General features: G+C 42.6%; 1 protein-coding gene across 6 annotated transcripts in view; it reads right to left on the bottom strand.

Moving 5' to 3' along the window:
• SNX14 (sorting nexin 14) overlaps window positions 1-14,741 on the bottom strand; it is an 83,420-nt gene that overhangs the window by 56,904 nt on the left and 11,775 nt on the right. For all 6 annotated transcript variants that reach the window (XM_034766095.1, XM_034766094.1, XM_034766091.1 and 3 more), the window contains exon 7: window positions 4,172-4,256. In XM_034766095.1, coding sequence (XP_034621986.1) covers window positions 4,172-4,256 — 85 coding nt within the window. The remainder of the gene's footprint in view (window positions 1-4,171; window positions 4,257-14,741) is intronic.

Genomic DNA, 14,741 nt, shown 5'->3' with positions numbered 1-14,741 from the left:
ATGCCCAGGTGTCAAAGATACACAAAGTAATAACTGTATAAGAAAAAGACACCTGGACATAGGCTTTGAAGTATGGCTCTACTGTGAAAAGACTACATAAAATTTCCACCTTCTGTAAAAAATAGTAACTTCTTCACTGGACCAATTCAATATTGTATAGTTTTCAGGATATTTTTGCTTACCATTTAGTGGACAACTTACGCCTGGTTTGATTTTTAACTATACAACAGCTTCTCTCCATTTGCTTTTACCTAAGTTTCACTCTCCAACGCTAGGCTCTTATTTATTGGTATGCTCTAAATATAATTTGGAAACATCTGAGACTAGAACTTTTGGTTATGTGATGCGTTTCCTACTTAACTTATACTCCAAAGTTGCTTTGGAAGTAAGATTGAAGCAATACATCTTTTGTGCGACTTTTCACTATGTTTAAATTAAAGCTGACAAGGGACTATTTTGTCAAAAAGTATAGCATTAAAGTATTCACATATCAGTAGCTGTTTTGAAAAAAAAAAAAAAACTTTTTTCATAGGCAAAACCTCTGCACCTTAATTAGCAATAAACATTTTATAATCCCTTTAAATCACTTTAAGTGCAAGAACTGGGTTGTAATAAGTCAGCACAACGAGGTATGAAATAATTCAACATAGGCCCTGTGTCAAGAAATACACTAAGAATGAATGAATTGCAGAACAGAACCTGTGAATGAGAGGGCTACAGATAGGTGTATTTAGTTTACTAGAATCTGTGCACAAAACAAATCTCAGTTAACGTGTGACTTCACAATCACAAATTATGAAAGTGAGTCAATTACTATAGATCCTTATACCACCTGATGAAATGTAGCTAACTAGCATTGCTGAAAGCAGCAGGAAGAGACACTCCGGAAACTATAAAGAAGAAAGCCACTATAGGAGATGGTAGGCAGTCTAAAATAGAGGAGAGGAAAAAGGGAGAAGAGAAAGAGACCTTGGAGATGAAGGGTGTAGAAAGAGGAAAAAAGAAAATAATGGGAAGAGGCCAAAAGAGAACAGGAACCAAGGCAACGCTTGAAGTCCAGATCTCTGAACCATGGTGTTGTATACCTCTGGGGAAGGCTTAGGAAACCTTCATGTTACAAGGAGTTATTTTCAGCTATTTAGACATTTCCTAATTTCACATTTTCAGCTGAAATTGGGTATATCTGCTCTCAGTCAGGTAGCAATTTTTTCCCAAAAAATTGCTAAAAAACCCATCCACAATATGCCATTTGCAAGCACAGCAGTGAAAAAATGCAGCTCTTCTGGTAAGAAAAATGTTTGCAATTTTTTTTCTAAACAGCTTTAGCACCCTTAGCAAGTAGCCATGGAAGCTTTACATTTACTATGATGCACCACAAGATGTACCTTTCATAGTTTGGTGAAAGTTAGATTTGATTTGTCTAAGTTATACTTCATGCAGGCTCCCAACGTTACACTGACACTCCGCGAAATAGAGTACACAACCCAAATGGAAATTTCCATTGAAGGGATTGTCAGGATTCCAATGGATGCACAGTAACTCCTCGCTTAATGTTGTAGTTATGTTCCTGAAAAATGCGACTTTAAGCAAAATGATGTTAAGCGAATCCAATTTCCCCATAAGAATGAATGTAAACCGGGGGGAGGGGGGGGGGGGGGCGAGTTAAGATTCCAGGGAAATTTTTTTCAAATACTGGTAAACAGCGATGATGATTGTGAGGCTTGGTTGAGGTGGTGAAGTCAGGGGGTGGCATATTTCCCAGGGAATGCCTTACTGCTAAATGACGAACTAGCAAGTGGCTGAGACCTCAAGGGTTAACTCGTTGTTAATGTAGCCTAACACTCTACAAGGCAGCATGAATGGAGGGAGGGAAGACAGCATGGCAGAAAAAGACAGAGACACACACCATGTGTGAGAGAGAGAGATGCGCATTGCTCCTTTAAGTACGCTGACCCCACTCTAAGTACATTGCCTTTTTAAGTAGATCAGCAAGCTGAGACGGCAGATGCTGCCAGGAAGCTCCCTCCGTCCTGAGCCCTGTCGTGTGTCGTCCCCCCCGCTCTATGGAAGATGGGGTAAGCGGGGTGCAGGAGCAGGGGGGAGGGGGACACCCTGACATTAGCCCCCGTTCCCCCTGCCCTGCACAGTAAGCAGGAGGCTCCAGGGAGCAGCTTCAAGACAGAGGGCAGGAGAAGCACATGGCAATGGGGTAGGGACAGCTGAACTGCGGGCAACTGATAGCCTGCTGGGCGGCTGCCACACAGGGAACTTAGGGGAGCAGGGAGCTGATGGGGGGCTGCCAGTCCACCCTGGTTCCAAGTCCCCACCAGCCAGCTGCAACAGGCTGCTCTTCCTGCAAGCAGTGGACAAAGCAGGTGGCTGCCAAACAATGTTATAAGGGAGCATAACACAACTTTAAATGAGCATATTCCCTAATTGATCAGCAATTTAACAACATTAACTGGGACTACGAAGTTAGGAGTTACTGTACTCGCTCATCCTTAAATGAAGTGGAGTGAAATTGCAGCATTTAACAGAGAAAGGATTGTGGAATATAACCTGAGAATGTGCATATGAAAGAAGGCAAGGCTCCATGGTCCTATCTTCTTCCATAGGCTATGGACAGGTGCATAACGAACGGGGCAAAGGTCTCCGTCACACAGATTACACCTCTGTGATTACAGAGCATTCTGTTGCTTCAAGTAAATACCTAGACATGGCAGAGTTTTCGTTTTTCTTTTTAAAGAGCATAGGAAATGCCATACATAAAGACTACATTTAAGAGAGTGTCATGATTGCAAAGCGAAGCACTGAAAACTCAGGAATGGATGAAGTTAAGGTGGCCTGTGCCACCTTAACTCTATTCCTTTTTGATTATGCAATACAATAGTCTTTAGTAGTGATTACATATTACTTTTTCTGCAGAACCCGTGCTTTATTCAGCAAGTAGGCCTACCTAACTTCAAGCATGCAAGTAGTCCCACCAGCTTCAACAGCACTACTCACATGCTTAAAGTTAAGCACATTCTTAAGTATCTTGCTGAATCAGAGCCTCAGTGCACACACTGGATGGTGCTGTTTTAAATTGTTATACAATCTGTGGAGAATGAGGCAAGAACCTGGTGGAGATGAAGAATGGTGGAGCTGTTAAGACACTGGACTAGAACCCCGTATTCTAGTTCTAGTGCTACCTCTGCTATAGATTTGGTGTGTGATCACAAGCAAGAAACAGCCTCTCTATCCTCATTTTAGAGATGCAGAACAGAGGTATAATACTTGCTGACTTTGCAGGGGTGACAAATTCAGCAAAATCCTGAATAAAAAGTTCCTTATTCAATACAGGTGTTGGATAGTGTGCAGTAGCTAAGGTGCGGGGGGAGAGGGATAGGGAGGAGGGGAAGGAACATGCGCACCACATGTTGAATGAGGATATTAAAACAGTTTTTTACCCCAAGAACTTCCCCATTTGTTCGCTAGGCACTGTCTAACCTGCACATTGAGGCCTGAAGTCTGGCAGAAAGTGTGACTAAGTACAGACTCTCTTTCAATGCATACACTCACAGGGCAAAATTAAGGATGCTTATGCATTACAAGTTACATACTTGGATTGGTTACATTTAATAAATTATGGATGTGACTTCACACTAGTTATAAAATTAGCACCGTTTGTAGTTATTTAATTATAGTTTAGTTTAGTTAGTAAGTTATATAACGTAGTTTAGTTAAGTTAAATAATACATTCACATACACATACATCCTTTTATTTATTGTTGCTTATCTGGAATTCACCAGGAATGTCTTAAGAAAAATAATCTAAATTTTGCTCTGAACTGGACAGAAAACTCATTCCTGCTCCACACTCCAGGCAAGAGACCAGATTTCTAAATTAACTAAATGTCAACCTGTTGACAGGCATAAAATCAAACAAAAACTGTCTGCATTCAGTCCTTGTCAACGTTTGGCCCTCTATCCCCAGACAAGCACCACAGCAGAAGGGAGGGAGGGGATTTTTTAAAAAAGTGAAGGCGACAGTAGATTTGAGAATGAACTGTCAAATTTGCCAAAGTACTAGCAAATGTGAAGCATCAAAAGTTTTAGGCGTAGCATTTTAAACTTACAAAGCATTTTAAATTTACAAAACATTAACATACATACAAATGTTTCACAGTACCTTTCTGCCTGGCTTTAGCTATGACTTCTATATGTTTCATTGCTGCCTTTAGCATTTTCTTTGTTATAACAGATGGAATGTCCACCTAAAAGAATAAATTTTAAGTTAAGGAAAAAACCAATTCTCCTTAAGTTATTAACATAAATTACTATGAAAAGTATGTTAATGCAATTTATTAATAAAATTAAAATACCCATCTATTCAAAAAATAAGATTGGTTTTTAGCAAATATAACCACAGAAACTGACATGCTCATTTTCATGGGAAAGCAAGGTACTTACAATTACCAATTCATACAGTAGAATCCCTATTTTATGAACCATTTGGGGAATAAGAAGTTCATAACATTAAAAAAATCAAAATATTGAGCTTTTCAAAGTTAGTTATAATGGATAAGGTGCATAGGTTAATTTATTACTCATTCAATAATAATGTACATAAATGGTAAAAAAATTATGCAGTGTGCATATTACGCTCATACATAGGCTTGGCAGAATTCAATTTTTTTCATAATTTCAATATCAAAGTTCAATTTTGAGCATTTTTTATTTTTATCTATCTAAAGTTTCACAGTTGCGGGAACTTATGGGAGGTGTTCAGACAATGGGGAAAGATCAGACAATTATTTAACTGCAGCAGATGTTGAGATTCAACTAGTTAAAGCGTTTGATCTGTTAAAAAAACATGAATTGTCAACATCACATGTCAAAATATATGAAGAAAATATTCTTAAATAAACTTTAATAAGTTTTCAAGGACCATTTTCCTTACTTTACCCATCTGCAATTTTCTATTATTACTGATGGAAATACTTTTTTGGCAGTTTGTATATGGTGAAATCAATGTTTACCAACATTTATCGATAAAAATCTAATCCCTCCAAGTCTTGTCATACAGTACTGTACGTACATACTACAGGACACTACAGCACAGTAACTAGTGAAATAAATCATTGATTTGGGGGGGGGGGATAAAAATGGTTCATATAAATGGTTGTTCATTATGCTTGCTGTTTATAAATTTGGGGTTCTACTGTATTTAGGCCTGGTCTACACTGGGGGGTAGGGGGGAATCGATCTAAATTACGTAACTTCAGCTACACGAATAATGTAGCTGAAGTCGACATTCTTAGATCAACTTACTGTGGTGTCTTCACTATGGTGAGTCGACTGCTGCCGCTCCCCTGTCGACTCTGCCTGCGCCTCTCGCTGAGCTGGAGTACAGGGGTCGACAGGAGAGCGCTCGGGGATCAATTTATTGTGTCTGGACTAGATGCAATAAATCGATCCCCACTGGATCGATCGCTGCCCGCTGAGCCAGCCAGTAGTGAAGACATACCCTTAGAGTATCCAACAAAAGTCCTAAACATCTTTAGCATATTTACTGTCAAAATGGAAATCTGTTGAAGTGTACATCTGCAGTAATAATAAATCTTAACTCAATCATTTCAGAATCAATTTAAATGAACCTCAAGTTCTATTCCACAAGGGCTGTTCTGGCCACTGTCAAGGCAATATGCACTCTCCAGCTTTGGCTCCTGAGCATTAAGGCCAAGGACCAGGAGCAAAGCGAAGGACATATTCAGTCCACAGGCAGAGGGTATCCTGTGTCACTCATGCAAGTTCCTCAAGCCAACCAGCCACTTCCAGAGTGCCAAGTCCAGCCCTCCTCATGCACCAAAAAAAAAAAAGCATTTAGGAGAGCCAATAAAGGGAAAAAATCATGAGCACTACCTTTCTCCTGACATTTCAATCCAAGACTACACTACATTTTACACTACAAAATCTAAGCTAAATAAAAATAAATAAAATGTAATGGATGGGATTTGTCCTTGTTGTCTTGTCTCCACCCATTTTAACTCTTGTGTTTAAATACATTTAATCTGAGATTTAGAAATATTTATTCCAAGCAATTAAAAACAAGGAAAGACTTATCAACTAAGGCACAGCACTTCAAAAAGTGACCGAGGCCATGTCTACACTACAGAGTTAAGTCGACTTAAGTTTTGTCAATGATCATAAATCGCTTTAACAACATCGGTGGAGCACGTCCACACAATACTCCTTGTGTCGGCTGAGTATGTCTACAGTCATTGCTCTTGCATCAACAGAAAGTGTTGAATTGTGGGTAACTATCCCACTGTGCAACTCGTTACCCTCTGTCACCCTCGGCTGCTAGGAGCTCTGCGAACGGATCACAGTGCAGCACTGGAATGTGCTCGCTGCCCCGTGATGCAGTTCTTTCCATCCCATCATTCCATGGGCTTCCTTTTTGTTTCATGCTGTTTTTCAATAGACCTCCATCTCTGCCTGACAGCATGGATCCTGACCATTGTGGTGATGAGCATTATGAACACAACGCAGCTGGTCCTGCAGTATTTCATGTGAAACAGATGCCCACCCTGCTGTCTGCCATGGAAATGAATCATTCATGATTGCTGCTGACATTCATGGACCAGCTTGCCATGGTGGACCATCAGCACTAGACTCAGGAAACAAGCACTGAGTGGTGGCATCGCATCGTGATGCATGTATGGGATGAGGAGCAGTAGCTGTAGAACTTTCAGATGTGCAAAATCACCTTCCTGGAACTGTGCGGTGCTTGCCCCAGCACTGCAGCGCAAGGACACCAGAAAAGAGAGCTGCCCTCACAGTGGAAAAGCGAGTGATGATTGCTGTGAGGAAGCTGGCAACTCCAGTCTGCTACCGGTCAGTCGCTAATCAGTTTGGAGTTAGAAAGTCCACCACAGGAGCTGCGGTGATGCAAGTGTGCAGGGACATTAATTACCTACTGTTACAAAGGACTGAGACTCTGGGTAATGTCCAGGAAATAACTGATTGCTTTGAGGCAATGGGATTCCCTAACTGCGGCAGGGCAACAGATGAAACACATATCACAATTTTGGCCCCCAACCATCTTGCAATGGAGTACATCAACCAAAAGGGCTACTTCTCCATGGTCTTGCAGGCACTCATGGATCACTAAGGCCGTTTCACTGACATTAATGCGGGGCGGTCAAGGAAGGTGCATGATACACGTATCTTTCGGAACACTGAACTGTACAGAAAGCTGCATGCTGGGGACTTTCTTTCCAGACCAAATGATTCCAATGGGGAACATGCAAATGCCCACAGCAATCCCTGGAGACCCCACGTATCCCTTGCTCCCATGGCTCATGAAGCCTTACCACTGGGAACCTAGATAGCAGCAAGGAGCACTTCAACAACAGGTTCAGCAGGTGCCAAATGACCATTGAATGTGCCTTTGGCCAGTTAAAAGGTTGCTGGCACTGTCTTTTTGGCTGGTTAGACCTCAGTGACTAAAATATTCTGATGGTCATTGTGGCCTGCTGTACTCCCTATAATATTTGCAAATCAAAGGGGGAAGTTTCCTCAGGGGTGGGCTATGAGACTGATCGGCTGGCCGCTGATTTTAAGCGGCCAATACAAGGGCAATTTGGAGGACATGGCGGGAGGCTATTCAAATCAGGGGGGCGTTGAAGGAGCATTTTGACAACAATTCCCAGTAATATGCCCATATGTAATGCATTCAGCCAGGCAATGTTTACTTGCCATCACGAATTACCTGGGTCATGCTTGCTTCTTCAGCATTAATTGCAAGGAGCAAATATTCCTACCTATAGCCAACATGTTTCAATGTCAGCACTGAACGATTTACGTATGTATCTCTGTATTTCACAAATAAAGGCATTTAATTTCAAAGACTCAAGTTTAATAACAGGATCAAACACAAATGTTTGGTCAAACAGGGGACATGACAAAGAACAGTCTCATGGTTAGGGCTGTCACAGCTGGGTGTAACTCCAGCTTTCATTGGGAAACCAGCCCCCAGATGTGGAGTGCACAGGTACTGTGAGGGACTGGGAACACACGATGAATGCATTGGGGAGTTTGTGGAGGGCATGGACAGGAGTTCTGTAGTGGCTGAAGGGGGAGTCGGGCACACATTTGTTGTGACTGCCGGCTAAGAAGGGATTTCAACATCTCTGTCTGGTCCTTGAGGTGCTTTATCATCCACACCTGCCCCTGTGTCTTTCCTAGCTATCCAGCCTCAGTCTTTCATTGTCTCCCTCCACGCTCTTGTTTCACTTTGCGCTGCAACTGTTGAGTGTTTCGCCAGGTGCTGCATATAATCCTTCTGGGTCGGTGCCTTATCTGATGGAGGTGCTCTGCCGGTATAGAAGAGTGTTCTCAAGGGCACATCTGCAGAAAGCAAAGAAACAATGAAAAGAAACAGTATTGAGAGTGCACTTACAGCTATGAATCACAAAAATTACACGTTTTTCTCACTGTCCCTCAGCTAGCACACAGGTCTCCGCAAGTCCCAATTATGGTTAGTTCACGGGGAAGAGGGGAACTGGTAAGGGGGAAGGGACAAACGGTGGTTTGGGAAGGGGGTTACTTTAAGTGGCTAGGGAGCCTATTCTGAATACTGGTATCCTTTTCCACAGGCTAGGGCAGAGGTTCCCAAACTTGTTCCGCCGTTTGTGCAGGGAAAGCCCCAGGCGGCCCGGGCTGGTTTGTTTACCTGCCGCATCCGCAGGTTCAGCCGATCGCAGCTCCCACTGGCTGCGGTTCACTGCTCCAGGCCAATGGGAGCTGCCGGAAGCAGCGGCCAGTATGTTCCTCGGCCTGCGCCGCTTCCAGCAGCTCCCATTGGCCTGGAGCAGTGAACCACGGCCAGTGGGAACCGCGATCGGCTGAACCTGCAGACGCAGCAGATAAACAAACTGGCCCACCCCGCCAGGGGCTTTCCGTGCACAAGCGGCAGAACAAGTTTGGGAACCACTGGGCTAGGGTAATCAAACCCGATACCTCACTCCTAAGGGTAATGTAAGGGAGCATCTCCTGCATACGCGTGGCTTCAGACTGGCTCTGTATACTGCTCGCCTGTGTGCCGCTTTAGTCCCTGCAGAAATAATTGCTGGGCGGCGCGGCAAAGTTTCCTACAGTGGGGGCAGAAACAAGGCAGCTCTCCCAAGGAACCTTCAGCAGAGGATTGCAGAATACCTACAGGAAAGTTTCCTGGAGATCACTATAGGGGATTCCTCAGACATCCCCATGTACATTAACAAAATTTTCCGCCATGGCTTCACTGCATAGATGGACAGACTCTGTTATTAATTTCTGTCCCTTATCCCTCTTCTACCATATAACAAAGTACATGAGAGCTCAATCTTCCTCTCACTGTGCAATATCAAAGCAAAATGCGCGCTTACCAAAGCTCCCCTCTCCTGCACTCCAGAGCCAGAGTGATGGGACTGGCTAGACCCCACTGGAGTGGAAAAGAGGTCCTGATTCGCCACACCACCAGATGACCCTGCCGTGGGCTCCACATCATCCTCCAGCTCCACCTCCTCGTCCACCACTTCCTCATCAGGGTTGAGTCCACTAGCTGCTGCCTCCAGTCCCATTAAGTATCCACGGGGCTCTTGGTGGTGACGGTGGGGTCACTGCTGAGGATGGTGTGCAGCTTCTTATAGAAGCAGTATGTCTTCGGCACCTCACCAGACTGACACTTGGCCTCCCTTGCCTTCTGGTACGCCTGCCTCAGCGCCTTGATTTTAGCACAACACTGCTGCGCGTCCCTTTCGTGCCCCTTCTCTTGCATGCCACTGGCAATCAGCCCATAAGTATTGAAATTCCTACAGCTGGTGCAAAGCTGCGACTGCACAGCCTCCTCTCTATATATACTCAGCAGATCAAACAGCTCCAGCATGGTCCATGTGGGAGAACATCTGCTGGGTAAAGCCGGCATGATCAGCTGGGAAGATGCTGTGTCAACTGTACCGAGCAAACAGGAAGAGGAATTTCAAAAATTCCCAAGCCTTTAAACAAGGAGGGGCACATACCTATGTAACTTCAGGGTTCAAACTGCTAACCAGAGCGGTCATGATGGGCATTGCGGGACACTTCCTGGAAGCCAATTAGGGCGACATAACCAAGTGAGGCATCTACACTGACACTACATCACAAAAAGCTCTATGCTACTTGTCAAGTTGGTTTTATTATGTTGGCATAGCAGGTGAGTTACATCGGCAGGAGCATTTCAGTATGTACACCTCCACGGTTTTGTTGATATAACCGTGTAGTGTAAACAAGGCCTTAGAAAGCAATGTAAATCTTCCACCTTTCACAGTGTATTGAATTCTCCCTCCTTCCCCACAAAATAAGTCTACAAGAAGCATTACAGCACACCTGAAACCTTCCAAGAAGAAAATGAGTTCTATGTCACTGATCATTTTCATCTGGCTTTTGAGGCATTCAAAGTAGATTGCTACAGGAAGGAATTTGACAATTTTCTTTGTAAGTTGCTTACCAAGTCAGTTGCTAAACCCAGTACATTTAGTGATCTACACATCACAAAACCACCACTCCAGTCTGTCCGCTTCCATATATGTAAATTCTCACACTCTGAATTACATACAGTGAAGTTGTAGCCCTGTCAGTCCCAGGAGATTAGAGAGATAAAGTGGATGAGGTAATATGTTTTATTGGAGCAACTGTTGGAGAGAGAGACAAACTCTCGAGCCACACAGAGCTCTTCTTCAGGTCTGGGAAAGGTACTCCCAGCATCACAGCAAAATGCAAGGTGGAACAGACTGTTTAGCATAAGTCTGTAACATATATTGTAACGGACCATTCAAGATAGAGTGTCCCATTAACACCTCTACAGTCATAGGACAAAGAGCAGGCTAGTGGGTTGCAGATTGTTGTAATAAACCATAAATCCAGTGTCTCTGTTTGATCCATGATTTTTAGTGTCTAGCATAGTAACGAATTTAAGCTCCGAGGCTCATCTTTTGAAAGTGTTGTGCAGGTTTCCTTTAAGGATGAAGACAGAGAGGTCAGATATTGAGTGATCGCTTTGTGAAAAGTGTTCACCCACAGGTTAGAGGGTGTTTTTGTTCTTTATCATTTTCCTGAGTAAGTTCTTTCAAAAGCATAGTGATTACTGTATCTGGTTTAACTCACATAGTTGTTGTTTGGGCATTTAGTGCACTGGATGAGGTACACCACATGTTGTGACAGGCATGGATCTTGAAAGGTGTGTTGTGGGGGCTGCTGATCACTGCAGCAGAGGAGATGTCTGTAGGTTTCACATCCAATGTTGTGGCAGGGTCTGGTGCCACTTTGAGTTGGTGTGTCCTGGTCTGTGCGGAGCTTGCTTTTGTTGATTAGCTTGGAGAAGATGGGGGGTGGTTGTTTGAAGACCAACAGAGAGGGTTCAAGAAAAATTTATTTCAGGATAGGGTCCCCATTGAGAATGGGTTGTTGTAATTTGATGGTACCCTGTATGGTATGTGATGGCTAGGGGAGAATGGTCAGAGGGGGTTTTATTTCTGTATTGAAGCAGGTTCTCTTTCACTATTTCAGTGGCCTGTTCTATGATGTAATCTACTTCTCTGGTGGAGTGTCCTCATTCAGTGTAAGCAGTTCTAAGTGTGTTAAGATGTATAACCTGGACTTTCTCCTTGGAGCATATTCTGTGGTCTCTGAGTGCCTGGCTGTAGCTAAACAGTTTTCTTGCTGTTTGGGATGGTTACTGGATCTATGAAGGTAGGTATGGTGATCCATGGGGGTTTTCTTGGATATGGTTGTTTGTAGCGTTCTATTGCTGAAACTGATTGTTATGTTCAGAAAGTTGATGCTAGTGTGGGAGTGTTCCAGAGAGCCTTCAATGGACAGGTGGTGGTTGCTGAAGTTGTGGTGGAAATCTATGAGTGAGTTTAAGCGGTCTGTCCAGAGGATGAAAATATCATCAACATATCTCAGGTATTTGTCCAGAAATTCTTCAAGTTGGCCCACGATGAGTCTGGCATATTGTGGAGACACCCTAGTACTCATGGCTGTTCCCATGGTTTTGACAAAATGTTTGTTGCTGAACTTCAAACTGTTATGGGTGAGAATGAAATGGATGAATTTGGTGACGTGTTTGGGGTGAATATCTGAGGGTTGTCCATTGTCTGGAAAGTATTTGAGGCAGGCAGCTATGTGTCATTGTGAGGGATGATGGTGTATAAGAAATGACATCCACAGTGGTGAGGATGGTGTTCTGAGGAAGATTGTTAATATTGCAGAGTTTATGGAGGAAAAATCAGTTGTGTCCTGGAGAAAGCTGGCCCTTTGTGTGGTTTGAGGATGGTTTCTAAGAGTCTTGATATACTTTCAGTAAGAGTGCCGTGATCCTATATGATGGGTCTGCCTAGGATCCCTTGTTTGTGTATCTTGGGAAGCATGTGGAAGGGCACTGGGGTGGTTTCATGGGGGAGGAGTTTCTAAAGTTTCTCTGAGTTGTTTGAGGAAGGATTGGATATCATCCTTCAATTCCTGGATAAATTGTGGTGTGGGGTTGTTTTTGAGTTCTTTATAGTAGGTGGTGTCAGAGTGCTGTTGGTTGGCCTCGTTAACTCAGTCATCACAGTTGAGGACTACAGTGGTGCCTCTTTTGTCTGGTAGTTAGATTTCAGGGACTATATGGCTCTTTTTGTTCTGTGACTGCACAGATTTTTTTAACAGGCCATTCTATCTTGAACAGTCCCTTACAATATGTGCTAACTAAACAATTTGTTCCATCTTGCATTTTGCTGTGATGCTGTGAGTACTTTTCCCAGACCTGAAGAAGAGCTCTGTGTGGCTCAAAAGCGTGTGTCTCTGACCAACAGAAGTTGGTACAATAAAACATTACCTCACTCACCTTGTCACTCTGAATTACATTTTTGTGAGCTCCAAGACCTAATATTCTGTCATCTCACTCACCCACAAACCCTATCTCTCCTGTATAATTCATACAGCTCAAGCTATCATGATTTCTAAATTTGTATTATTTACAAAACTTTGCACAATAAACACAGAAAATAAGTTTAATATTACATCAGATACAATCTTAATACAAAATTTATAAACTAAAAATGTATAAAGAGGAATGTGTTTTGATTAAACTCCAGTACCTACTAAGGGTATGTCTACACTAGAGACCTTACAGTGGGACAGCTATACTGCTGCGCCACTGTAAGATCTCCTGTCTAACCACTCTTTGCCAACAGGAGAGAGGTCTCCGGTTGGCATAATTAAACCACCCCCAACAAGTGCCAGTAGCTATGTCAGCGGGACAGTGTCTCCTGCCGACATAGCGCTGTCCACACCAGCGCTTCTATCGGTGAACTTATGTTGGTCAGGGGGGTGTTTTTTTCCACACCCCAACTGACAAAAGTTTTATGGACAAAAGTGCTAGTGTAGACATACTCTAAGCTTCTTCAATTCTCCACACAGCATCTAACACTTACACAGCTTACATGCCACAAAAGATTAAATATATTTTTGCTCTCAGCCAAGCCTGACTGAAAATATTATAAATATTTTGTTCCTGACAAAGGTGGAGGAATTTGGATAATCTTTATTATTCTAATTCACACAGGACATGTTTAAAAGATGTTAGATGCTAGATTATTTCAGTTCACATGTAACCTTCAGCTACCCGTATAATATGGTATTATCACTATCATATTTTATCTTTTCATGTATGATAGCAATAGATCAAGTCAAATAATAACTCAAGTATGCTCAAGTTACATGAATTAAAATTATAAAGTAAATTTTAAGACTTATGCTACATTTCCATTTTGAAACATCTGCTTCATTTACAAACCTTTATGCTTACAATACAAAGAGCATTTGCTGATTGTCTTTCCCCATCTTAACTTTTAAACCATCTGCAGTACCATAAGTATGTTAACAAGCAAGACATCCAGATCTGATATTCAACTAGGATTGAGTCAGGTTGTTCATCAGCTACATAGCATGTGTGTATATCTTGTAGTTCAGGAAATAAAATGTATTAATAGTTGTTACTGAGGTGGAACAACACCCTTGGGTAGCTGTGTCAGCAGAGGGGCCAGCACTGAATGGGCATGGAAACTGAGCTAGCTTCTAACTCCTATTCTGCCTACAACAACAAGAGGTACTTAGAGGTAGTTCCTGCAAAATGCGCTTGAGGCACATTACCAGAGAGCATCAGGAAGTTTCCATTGCATATACAGTACCTACGTAAAGGACAGAGGGTGGTCAGTCCAAACTTTTCACAAGAACTAAATTCACATACAAGTTGCCACGACATTCCCCTTCCTGGACAAACATGTTGTTCGAAACTGGTGTCTGAGTCACTAGTACAGCCCTTTTACCCCTATGATCTTCCTCTCGGGACACTTGCCTGTGAACATTGGGAAATGCTGGATTTTTTTATATTTCTATTTCAAGAGCCCTTCAGATCTCTTCAAAACCCCACTAATGTATTCCAATGCCAAAATCTGGTTGTTTTTTAAATCCACTAAACGTTTACTGTGGTTAAATACAAAAGAAAGATCGTATCTGGTAATACCTCCACTTCTTATTCCCACAAGGAAAACCTGATCTTATAAAAGACTGGCAATATTTCCCTTCCTGATTGCAGACCAGCTCTCCCACCTGCTCTGTGATCCTGCTCCCTCTCCTCAGAAGCCAACTGATGATCATTCAAATTAAAAAAAAAAAAAAAAAAGTTCTGAATGGGC

The sequence above is a fragment of the Trachemys scripta genome, chromosome 3 (genome assembly GCF_013100865.1).
Source record: "Trachemys scripta elegans isolate TJP31775 chromosome 3, CAS_Tse_1.0, whole genome shotgun sequence".
Lineage (NCBI taxonomy): Eukaryota > Metazoa > Chordata > Testudines > Emydidae > Trachemys > Trachemys scripta.
Note: the sequence above shows the minus strand (reverse complement) of the source record. Positions and strands in the feature narration are given on the sequence as shown.